Source organism: Diplotaxodon limnothrissa, linkage group LG17 (genome assembly GCF_057381915.1).
Source record: "Diplotaxodon limnothrissa isolate DT_005_m linkage group LG17, D_limnothrissa_male_GT1.1, whole genome shotgun sequence".
Taxonomy (NCBI): Eukaryota; Metazoa; Chordata; class Actinopteri; order Cichliformes; family Cichlidae; genus Diplotaxodon; species Diplotaxodon limnothrissa.
In genome coordinates, this window is record NC_140612.1 from 20,015,094 (window position 1) to 20,026,784 (window position 11,691).

The 11,691-nt window shown below is 42.2% G+C and overlaps 1 protein-coding gene across 1 annotated transcript; it reads left to right on the forward strand.

Moving 5' to 3' along the window:
• Positions 1–6,348: 6,348 nt before the first annotated feature.
• LOC146614923 (uncharacterized) lies at positions 6,349–7,748 on the forward strand. The gene is made up of 5 exons (XM_085376752.1): positions 6,349–6,541; positions 7,094–7,155; positions 7,232–7,294; positions 7,379–7,438; positions 7,521–7,748. The coding sequence occupies exons 1-5, from the start codon at positions 6,349–6,351 to the stop codon at positions 7,746–7,748; spliced, it is 606 nt and encodes a 201-aa protein (XP_085232878.1).
• Positions 7,749–11,691: the final 3,943 nt, after the last annotated feature.

The window sequence follows — 11,691 nt, forward strand, 5'->3', positions numbered from 1 at the left end:
CTGTGATATTTACACATTTGATAAAGTCTCACAAGTGTCAGTTTTCTTTTTATAGATATAAAAATATGGAAATGTACTGATGCATGATCTGAATTATAATATTTCTGACTGTCTGAGGCCAAATTTCTCCAATTCGATTCGTCTTGAATCGAATCATGGATTGAATCGATTCGGAACCTTGTGAATCGGAGTCGAATCGATTCTAGAAATCAGTGGCGATACCCAGCCCTAATAAACAGCTTTATGAATGGAAATACAGATGGGTTTACAACAAGGTGCAAATCACAGCTTACACTCAAGAAGAAGGATAGATTAAACAGAAAACAGCTAAAAGAGGTGGCAAAGCCCTGGGGAAGAAAATGAAACCAAGATGAACTTGTACCAGAATCATGGGAACAGAACTGGAGAGAAACGGTTCCTGATCAGACACACCACATCTTCTGTTAAAGTCTGGTGGAGGTGGCATTACAGCATGGACACATGATCTGTGATCTGTACAGAGCTGACTCTCTGCTCAGACTCACCCAAATGCTGCAAAACTCAGAAGAAGGCACTTCACAGGGCACATGGATCCAGCAATAGAAACTCAAGAGTGAATAAAAAAAATGTGTCTTTGTCCAAAGGACATATTTTTTATGGACCTAATTCCACAACTGTGGTGTCACTTGTTACCTACAGCATTTGCACTTCAAAAAATTGTTCCACAAATATACCCCACTGATGCTTAATTGAAGCATTTTCCTTGAGCTAAGCAGACAATTAAGCCTCTTGCTTGAAATTCGTATTCCTAAAATGAAGTTATAGCACTATTTCCGTTTAAGTAAGGACATTGCTTTCATGTACAGTGTCCACCCCTACATTGATCACACCTTCAAACTCATAAAATTAGAATCACAGGTTCCAGAAAAGGTTTGATCGATTAGAGCCTCCTTGGAGAGTGACAGATAGAAGGTGTCTTATTTAAATCTCTGACATTGAGGCTCTGCTGTTCTCTTTGCTACTGAAGTGTGTGGTGTCATTATGCCACGATGTAAAGAGCTCTCCAAGGCCTTAAGAAAAAAAAAAGATTGTGGATCCCTGTTAGTCTGGCAAGAGATTTAAAATGTCCCTTTTGAAATGAGCCATTGCCCTGTGAGAATTCAAATGACAGTCAATTTGTGCTTGTACTTTTCCAGCAAATTCATACTTAGAGCAGACTGTTTAATGTAAAAGGAAGTTTCCAATACCCCACCTTGACTCGCAGGACCTGAGGTAGGTCAATGCCGATTGCTGTCAAAGGGCTTCCTTTGTAACATGGACTGTATATAAAAGATAGATGTAACCACTGTGACAGCAGGACTTTGCAATTAGCATGTTGGGTGCCACTGTGGTTTTTGTTTTTTTCTTGCTAAATAGTCAGCCAACCTTGACTAGCTTTGTTAGCAATTATACAGTTTACTACAGACCACATTATTAGCCAGAGTCCATCAAAAAGTCTCTAAATGGCATGAAAACCACAAGTGAGTTAAGTTTAGAGGTTAAGTTCAGTGACTTGATTTGGCAGAGACTTGGCAAACAGCTATCCCCTCGACACCTTTCAGCTAACTATAGACACCAAAACCAGTTTTTATTGACAGCTTTGCACCTGGCTGTAAGTATTTTATTACTGAAGTTAGGCATTTTAAAGGCTCGATTACCTTCCCATATAAAGAAATAGGAAAAACCTATAAAAGACTTGCATCAGCTTTAGCTTGCTTCATATAGTGAATCATATAAGGCTTATATGATTTACTCATGAAAGTGGCCACTTTCTCATTACTTTCATATATTGTTTTAGGAAGTATCCAAAACATACAAGTTCCATTTATATAATTTTTCAAGGGATCTTACATCTGTTTTCACCCTTGTATGCTTTTCATACAAGTTGTACACAAGACAGATACAAACCTTATAAGATTTTTATATATCTTTTCCATATGGGTTTTCCCCATCCACAGGTCCACTGGTTCCCTTGGGTTCAGATGAAGTAATTTCCATCGTCAGTTGATGGTTACAAGGGTCACATCTGTGTTCCTGTCTGTTTTTTGTGACTGTGAAGACTAGTCTGGAGAATTTACTTTTATCTTATTTAGAATCTCTAGTCTTTGGTAGTCTGGGTTGGTAACCCAGTGACATCTTTATTAGTTTTTCCATTAGTTTTTATTTGTTTTGTCCATGTATAGAATTTAAAAAAATGTTTCAGGAAATGAGGTTTGGCATTTCCTAAAATGTGAAAATGTAAAAAGTGTCTGTGCAGGAACAAACTCCGGTTCCTCTCTAATCATCAGCAAAGCAGAACTGGAACGTCTGTTTAAAGAATGAAAATAATTTTTAAAAGTTTGAAAAAGAGTGAGATCAGTAGCCGTATGCCAAGGCAACAGAGCAATAATTAACCGGCTGTAAAGGGTTAAAAGTAAATACCACAAGAACAGTTAGAGGTGCAGACTTGCTGAAAAAAAATTGATTTCTGAAGAGGAGTGAAGGCTTTAATAAAATGGTAGTCAGGTAAGTAGATACAGATGCACAAGGTTCTCCCTCTGCAGTCATTTTTAACAGTTTATTGCTTGAAACAAAAGGTGTCTTCTTTGTCCAACAAAAGGACAAAGAATGTGAAATATTGCGTGTTATTTGTGTTATATTCAAACTTCTGTCTGATTAGATGTGGACTTTGTAGCTGTCTCCTCTGAGCATTGAAGTTCTGGGTTCAACCCCAGTGCTCGTGGAAGCCTCAGTGATGAGAAAATATTTTTAAACTTGTTATCCAATGAGACGGGGACAGAAATTGACAAGTGATGGACTGACTGAGCACTGCGGAAGAAGAATATTGACTGATTTCGGTGACCACACACTCACACAATTGCACCCATGTTACTGATTGATATCCACACATTACAGAGTAATGCTGTAAGAGGTAATCTGTGGATGTTATTCACCAACCTGATTTTGTGTCAACAGCTCAATCCAGCATGATCCTATGAGATCTTCAGTTTCTACCTTTAGACTTTTGAAGCTTCATTTCAATAATCAGGAATGGTTTTAACGAAGCTGAACATTTTTCCTTAGTTAGTAACAGAAACAACACTAGTTAGTTGTTGTAAAACAACCCTTTACCATTTATAGTAAATTACAGTGTGCATGTATTACAATATCTTACTCTAGGTATTGCAGTATATTGCTATTAAAATGACAAAAATAAATTGGGTGAACCCAAAAGAGGCTAACGGGTTATCGGCAGTACAAACAAACAAACAAGGATGTTTTCTTAAAAAAATACATTCTGCATTAGTCTCTCCTCTTTTTTAATGGTTATACTGTAACACTTATTCTTGTCTGAATTCCCATTTCCCAGGGACAACTAAAGGGCCAGATATGGCCTGCAGCCAGTGAAATGCTCAGGTCTGGTCTAAACTCAGGGGGATCCTTTCCTACTGTCTACCGTTGTTGGACTCTGCTCTGTTACGTAGCTTTGCTTGAGTCTAAATGCCACATAATTTATGACTCTAACTCTGTACTTATTTCAAATAATCTCTAGGCACAGAAAGTAAAATGGGGATACTTAAAAAAATAAAAATAAATGAGGGCATGAGCACCCTTTGGTTTTGAAACACTTAGAGTTTTTTACATTTTGCTCAGAGAAGTTATCACAGTTCCTCTGGAGATTTAGTCAGACTCAATATCTTCATGTAATCTCTTCATACTGGCTCCATATTAATGAGATATGGACTCTGTGGGAGGCACACCATCTGCTGAAGGTATCCTTGGCTGAAGATGAGCTCATTGTCACAATGAACTTGGGACCAATCATATGGCTCAGTGATGGGAATGTCTACCTAAAACTGTAGATTTTAACAGTTACATACTCTTGTGGAGTATGTAACTGTTAAAAGTATGGGAATTTAGCTATGTAAAATTCAACAGGTTTTACTTGTACTTCAGTCTATTCTCTGAATCAAAAACTTCACAGAATGTTGGAATAAAAGTGTATATTCACTGCCATTTGTCTGCAAAAGAAATTAAGCGTTTTAAACATGTGTTTTCGTTCAGAAATACACCGACTTTGATAAGCACTATAAAAATATTTATCGTTTACATGAAAATATCTGACAGTAAATCTCATTGTAACCTGTGCTGATATTAACCATCATGTAAATATCCCATCATCTTCCAGTTCACGGTCCCTTTGGTAACCTGCCAATTAAACCTGGCCGGTCAACCTTCCTGCCTGGTGGAGTGCTGAAGGTCAGATGTTCCCCTGCTGTTACCAAGGTGACACTGACAGACGTCCAGCTCATCACGACTCAGACCACCAGCTGTTTCATTGGCTATTGATACAGGCTGCCGAGCATTTGATTGGCCATCACATGAGCCATTAATTTTTGCAGCGATTGGAGTGTCCCCGCCCATCTGCCTCTGGATGTGCATGTGTTCAACCATGAATGTCCGAGTGGGAGCTTTCAACTGCAGCTGCTTCCATTTCAAACTCTGACACGCATGTACATGCGATATCTGTCAGGTTCACGTCATGTTCAGCGATGCTAACTATTCGTTTTTATCTCTCTGCCCGTCAGATGCTTCAGTGGTCCAACTTGAAGTTAAAGGACAGGGATGTAAGCCACAACTCAGCTGTCTGTCCAACACTTCTTCTCCAAAACAAAAATTGCACTAAACTGTGAGGAGTATGAGGATATGTCAGAATTTTACCAGAATTTGATTACTGAACATGAATTTTCATACCTTTGGGGATTTATTCACTGCTTAGACTCAGGAACTCAATATCAAGAATTAGATCTCAATGAAATACAGCCAAGAATGAGTCCACCCAAGATAATAATGTACTGTCGAGCTCCAAGTGAACAGAGAAAAATGGAACATTTCATACTGTATGGTAATAAGGGACAAATTAGCTCTGTAGTGACATGTCAGTGAACAGCAATAGAACAAGTACAAATTTGTACTTAATCAAATATACTTGAGATACCAAAGTACTCGTTGTACTTTACTATAGAAAAGGACAACAAGGTGTCCAGAGGGCAGGTCCTCCAGGTGTGGACCTGCCCTCTTTCTTTCCCTCCTCTGCCTGTGACGCTTGTAGGGTTAGGGTTGGATTTAGTCTTAGCCACAATCCAAACAGGCAAAAATTGCACAATGTTACATTTCATATCAAGTCTCATGTTATCAAGTTGCATGCAAAGTGACTGAACCCAAACCTGAGTTGCCAATGATCTAGTGGAAAGGCTGAAAAACATCTGCTCTGCAAAATATCATTATATTGATGGAAGACAGAACATCAGTACGGCTAGAAAATGAGTCAAGCTGAAAGGGTAATTAGATAGAGGGCCCATCTGTAGAGGCAGGGAAATGTTAACAGCTAGTTTAAGCTCAATTATGAGAGCCAACTACTTGTGCTGTGTCTGTACTGTAAGGTATGTGCATGTCCAGGTACAGGAAGCGCAACTATGGCTGTACTGCATGCTGGAAGAGTCAGAGGAAGAATATGATTCTGAAAAAAAAATGCTTCATTTTTATTAGCCTGTCTGAAGTAAGGATTCCCACAGGCTATTGCTAATAGTCAAACTCAGCCTTATTACTAGGAGATCAGGGCCCTGTTTCAGGAAGCCGGTTTGGAAAACTCAGAGTGAAAAACGACACTCACGGTTGAGTAACCCCGAACTGTCCAACTCGGAATATTCCGTTCCAGAAAGGCTGATAACAATTAGTTCAATCAAGGCGGAGTTGCTTTAACCCCAAGTGAAGCGCGCGGACGAGGATACATAAAGCCCTGATAAGCGGAGCACAGATTAAGCGAGTCACCATGGAGACGGAGGGAAAGAAGGCGCGGGCGACGTATTTCACAGCGCTCGAGGCGGAAATTCTGATGGCAGCATATGCCGACAGCATGCACATCATGCAGAAAAAAAGCAACACAGCCGCAGCTGCAAAGGAAAGGGAGCATGCATGGCAAAACATAGCCGACAGAGTCAATGCGTGAGTGTTAATATAAACATTGATCTAGGGATTTCCACCCATTTAACACGTTATTTTATCATATGTTATTTTATTTGTTATTTTATACATTTTATTTTGTGATGTGATGTGAGCGCAGGTGCAACCCAACAGGCCCCAAACGTACCTGGCAGCAAGTAAAAATGAAATACAAGAACATAGTCCAAACAGGTGAGGTGTAATTGTATCATGAGCCATAGTGCTTGGTCTGTGTGTCCTATGTAGATCAATTGCAGTTAGAGGCCACAGTAATTTCCCCTCTGTGAGCACTTATTGAAACTATCTGAGCACATTACAAGTACATACTTGCTTACTCTGTATGCTCAAATGTGTGCTGTCACAGCCAACAGAAAAAAAGCGGAGGCCCGGAAAACAGGTGGGGGTCCTCCACCACCACCACTCACAGAGGCTGAGCAGTTGGCCCTCAGCCAAAACAGTGGGCGCCCTGTGGCTGAAGGCATCTCTGCGGGGACATCCTCTGAGTCAATAACCCCGCAAGACACAAGTGCCTACATAAGGGGTAAATCCAAAACAATACATGGCGTGCACACATCCATTCTGCACAGTCACCATGACCAAAATGAACTATGTCGCAGTGCAGTTACTGTCCTACTGACAGAGAATGACAGTCATCAAACAGTTAGGTGAATAGACAACACTGAGACACTTGGGAACTGTTAACGTGCTGCACGGGTGAGGGCCCAGGGAGAGACTCACACACACCGAGCTGCAGTGGTACGTCTTTATTATGTGCATAGCGGTGTCCGTTAATTTTGCATACGTGTGTGTGTGTTAACCCCCCACAGGGTGAGCTCCCTGTTCCCAGAGACAGAGCGAGTAGTACATTCCGTACCCTCCCCAATGAGTGTAACATATGAACATATACCTCAATGCAACATAGAGCTCATAAAGGCGTTCCCACCCTGACACCTACTGATTTTGCCTTCCCTCAGTGCCGGTTGTCTCCGAGAGCATACTGACAATGAGGTGTATGGTGATTGGTATGTCTGGTAATTGCCATTTGCGCCCACATAAGTCATGAGTGACCTGTATGAACCCCATATTCCCCCAGTTGACGGTGATGGTGTACTGCATCTGGTGCAGCCCCCTGTTGAGCCAGACCGACATGCAGTTGTGAGTACTCGTAATACTCCACAGACTACATGTGTCAACAGTGGAACAGCAATGTTGTTAAATGTCTCCACCACAGGCACATGATGACGACACAGTGACAGCTGCTACAGAGGAGGCCGCAACAGAGCCACACTATGAGGTATACAGTGTACAGTGGAAAATATAACAACTGACTACAATGTGGCACTATGATGACACCATGGACCTACTATGTTCCCGGCAGAGTGATGCTGCAAATGAGGAGGAAGAGGGTCCAGCCACTCCTACAACGAAGCTTTCCGCAGTGGGTTGTCCAGCACACATTCACAACCAACCTAAGTAGGCATGTACTATGGATGCCAATGCTATGTCCTTTGTTGCAATAGCTCCCTGTGAAGCAGCTGTATAGAACATATCTGGCCAGGAGGATAAGGAAGTGTGATATGGAAATGGTGCACCTCCAGCTGCAGATCCAGAAGTCGAAGCTGGAGATTGTACTGCTGGAACAACAGTTAAGGGTGGGTGGAGTGATCATAGATGGACGAATCATGTCAGTGTTCGTACAACATACTAATATTCGCATTTATTCATTGTGCACAGGACATACAGGGTGAGCAATAAAACAAGTTGACCACAGTATCTGTGTATTTGTCTCGTGACATGTTGGGTTGCCGGGTCACAGGAAATGGTTGTGGCATATGGTGTCTCTGACTGCTCGCCCATCCTGTACGTTCGTGGGTGGGTCAGGATGTTCATCATGTGGATCACTGCTGTCGTCTGGTTCAGCTGGACACTGTTCACCTCTAATCGTGGCAATGTTGTGTAGGATCACACATGCCACAATGATGTCACATGCCCTTTCTGGGGTGACTCTGAGTCCACGAAGGCACTGGAACCGGGCCTTGAGCATTCCGATGGTCATCTCAACTCTGGCCCGTGTCCTGCAATGGGCCAGATTATAACGCTGCTGTGGGCCCGGTTCAGGGTCAGGGTAAGGGGTGAGCAAATAGGGTAGACATGGGTACCCCCTATCACCGAGCAGGTGGCCAGTGAACTCTCCTAGGACAGAAGAATACATGTCAGTGCAAACGTCCCTGTGGCAATTGGTCTCTGTATATTTCACAGTTACTTCGACCCACCATGTCCAAATCTGTTGCTCAGTGTACATTCTCGGAAGATCCGTGAGTCATGGACAGAGCCTGGCCACTTGGCTTCCACATTTGTGATGATGTTGGCAGCATCACATATGATCTACACAGTGCAGAGTACACATATTAGCATCCGTTACCATGATGCCATCACTTGTTGGTGTGAAATGCTACAGGGAATTATGTACCTGTACATTGATGCTGTGGAAAGACTTCCTGTTCACAAAGTCTCCTTCATTTGCTGAGGGTGCAATGATTGGGATGTGGGTGCCATCTATACAGCCAATCACGCCTGGGAACCCTGTAAATTTATGTACCATTTAAGTAGTAGTTCAAGTATCACCACATCATACATTACGTTTAGGTCCTCCTGATACCTGCAATTTTGTGGAATCCCTCTTTGATGAATCTTGTGGGTCTGTGACCGGGGAACACCACAAACGAGTGCAGGAGACGTTTCAGTGCTACTGTGACATTCCTGACTGCCCGACAGACGGTAGCCTTGGAAACGTGCTCAGCGTCACCGATATTGTACAGGAAGCTCCCGTTTGCAAAGAAACGGAGTGCGGTACAAAGAATATGTAATGGACTGAGCGCATGTCCGCGATGTGTCACATGCGTAATATATGGCCTGAGGATGTTATCCAAATAACTTATTGATTGTGCTGAGAAACGGTAACGTTCGCACAGGAAATCATCAGGTAATGATAAGATGTCCAGACGCGCTCGAATCACTCTCTCCCGGCGGAGAGCTCTGCGGAGAATTTGGGCTTCGATATCTACCGGCTCTTCAAGGAAGGGACACGCCATGTCTGAGACTTCCTACTGTCAGGTTTCCGACAAAGGGGCGGAGACAGTCAGGGTTAGTTGTGGTAAACCTGCTAGGGGGCAGGTTAGCTTCACGGCGTGTGTCGTCATAGTGACTCACTCAGGCTGCAGCTGAACTCGCTTTGTGAAACCGAAAACCCAGAGTTTTCGTTAACTCAGGGTATACTTACTCAGTTTTTCCACTAAACCGGCTTCCTGAAACAGGGCCCTGCTCTTGTCAGTGCTTAAGACTCAGTTGATATTGTTGCTAAATGGAATCACTTTGTGTCAGTTTTAAGTCAGTTTTGCCTTCCTGCAGTTGCTGTGTAGTGGCTGCAAGCCACTTTGCAATCCATCTCCACACCATCAGTGTCAAATCCATCTCTAGCTTCACTGCCAAATTTCAATTTGTCAAAATAAAATAAACATTTTGCAGCATTTGTCCTGACTGAGCTGCGGATTGCACAGAGCAACATGTTTTTTATTTTATTTTGTGATGTATAAATTTCCATTTGTAGCACAACTGATCAGAATTTAAAAAGAAGAGGATCTGGGGAGGAAAGGTGTCCAAATAGCTGATCCTGCATGTTGCTCCTTCCAGTGGATAAACTTGTTTTGTTTGCACTTCCTCTCCCATATTGCTTTAGAATAGTAGCCTGTATTGTAGCGCTCAGTGCGTACACCCTGTCGGACACACACAGTCATTCTGGCATTGCATGGCCAATTAGAGTCCTATTTCAGCCAACTAGATCAAGGTGGAAGACAGCGGGGAAAGGGAAAGAGTGAGCAAGACAGAGAAGGAGAGAGGGATCTCTAAGTGGGCGGCACACTCTTCTGCCTCAGGGAAGATTGGTGTCAAGTGCAGAGAACACACACACTGGGCAGAAAATGTAATGAATGTGTATCACTTGTTAGGAAGAAAGAAGGTCTGCATGTGTGTGTGTGTGTGTGTGGTCTCTGCACTTGACACCAATCTAGCAACAGCAGCAGCAGCAACAGCAGCAGAAGAGAAATAAAAAAAGAGAAGTGAGCATGTCGGAGGGAGAACAGACTGTTGAACGCACACAGAGCCAAACATCAATATTTCAAAATTCCTTGAAAGCACAAATCCATCCATGATTCATAGTCGCACAACATGAAAGAGATAGCGATGCAGATACAGACTGATGGCGCATCCTGTGGTCAGCGGTGCACTGAGTCACTGAAGGTGTGTGATGTATGTCTGGTGGATGCTGTGCCACTGGAACACCGAGCGTAGCTCTATAGCGTGGGGGTTTTGTAGCTGGAAATTTTACTCCCTGCACACCGTCTGGATTACACCGCTCCTTTGATCAGTCACTGCTGGTTTTAGTGACTGAAAGAGCAGCACAGCATTCAAGATGATCAGCTGTTGTCAGCAACTGACTGATCTGGCTTCCGATAGGTCGCTGACCCAGCCAGCAGCAAATCCTTACTGCTTACAGCATTTAAACCCAACAGAAGGGTCCAAGGACATATGGCCTTATGATGGAACCTTTCTGGGTTAATCCTAAAACCTCATTTACGGCTAGTGTCTCTGCTCAGCAGGTTGTGATCTTGTCAAGGCTTCTAGCAATTCAGGGAAAGGAGGTCTTGTAGAAAATACACTTATTTCAAGGTCTTGGATAACTATTATTTGGTGTCTTCATGGGGCAGCTTGCCAAATTACCCAAACACCCCGCAAAAAGCGAGAGGCTGACTTTCACTGCTATCTTGCACCACTCATCTCATCTTTACCTGATATAAAATCTTTATCTGTATGCAATTGTGTGCTTATATTTATATTTAGTCCTGATATTAAAAATTTTATTTCCATTGTGACTGAGTACTGACGCTGTGGGTGCTTTCTTTTATCATTTTTTCCATGCCGCTGCATTACTTTTGTCAGGCTCACGTCAGATAACAGGAGGAGATGAGCTGTTTGACCTTTCAGCTGCTTACATGGTTTTCACCCTGGACTACATGCGTTCACACCTTTCCTCCTGTCTGGATAAGCTATCCTGATGGAGACTGCATACTAATTACACTACAAATTACATCCTAAAAAGTTGCTTTGATTGGTTGAGAATATTTTCTTGAACATGAAAAAACACTCAACCTTTACACACTTCCGAAACCTGTTTGAAAACCCATTTTCATTTGTTGGCTTTTAAATCAGAATGATCTCTGAGTATTTTTACTCAGGTTTCTATGTTTCCTTTCTTATTTTCGGTCATTTTGGCCTCTTCTTTATGTTATTTGATTATTTTAGATGTACACCAGTTTTTTCAATATTTGTTGTTTTGTATATTTATGTCCAATAGAAAAAATTTGACTTGAGCAAAGAAACAGAGCAAAATAAAACAGTAGTGGACTGAAGAGGGGAACTTTTTCTGCAAAGTGTGGGACCTGTTGAGTCCAGAAAATAGATCTGCCAGTGGAGAGGAGTGACTGCAATGGTGTAACTATAATAGAATATATTTTTGGTGCTTAGCATCGACATGAGGTTTTTCTTTCATTAAATCAACTGCAGAACACAATGAGGCTGATATAAAAAAGGGACTTTAATGCATTTGTTCCACCAGGAATACACACTAAAATATGA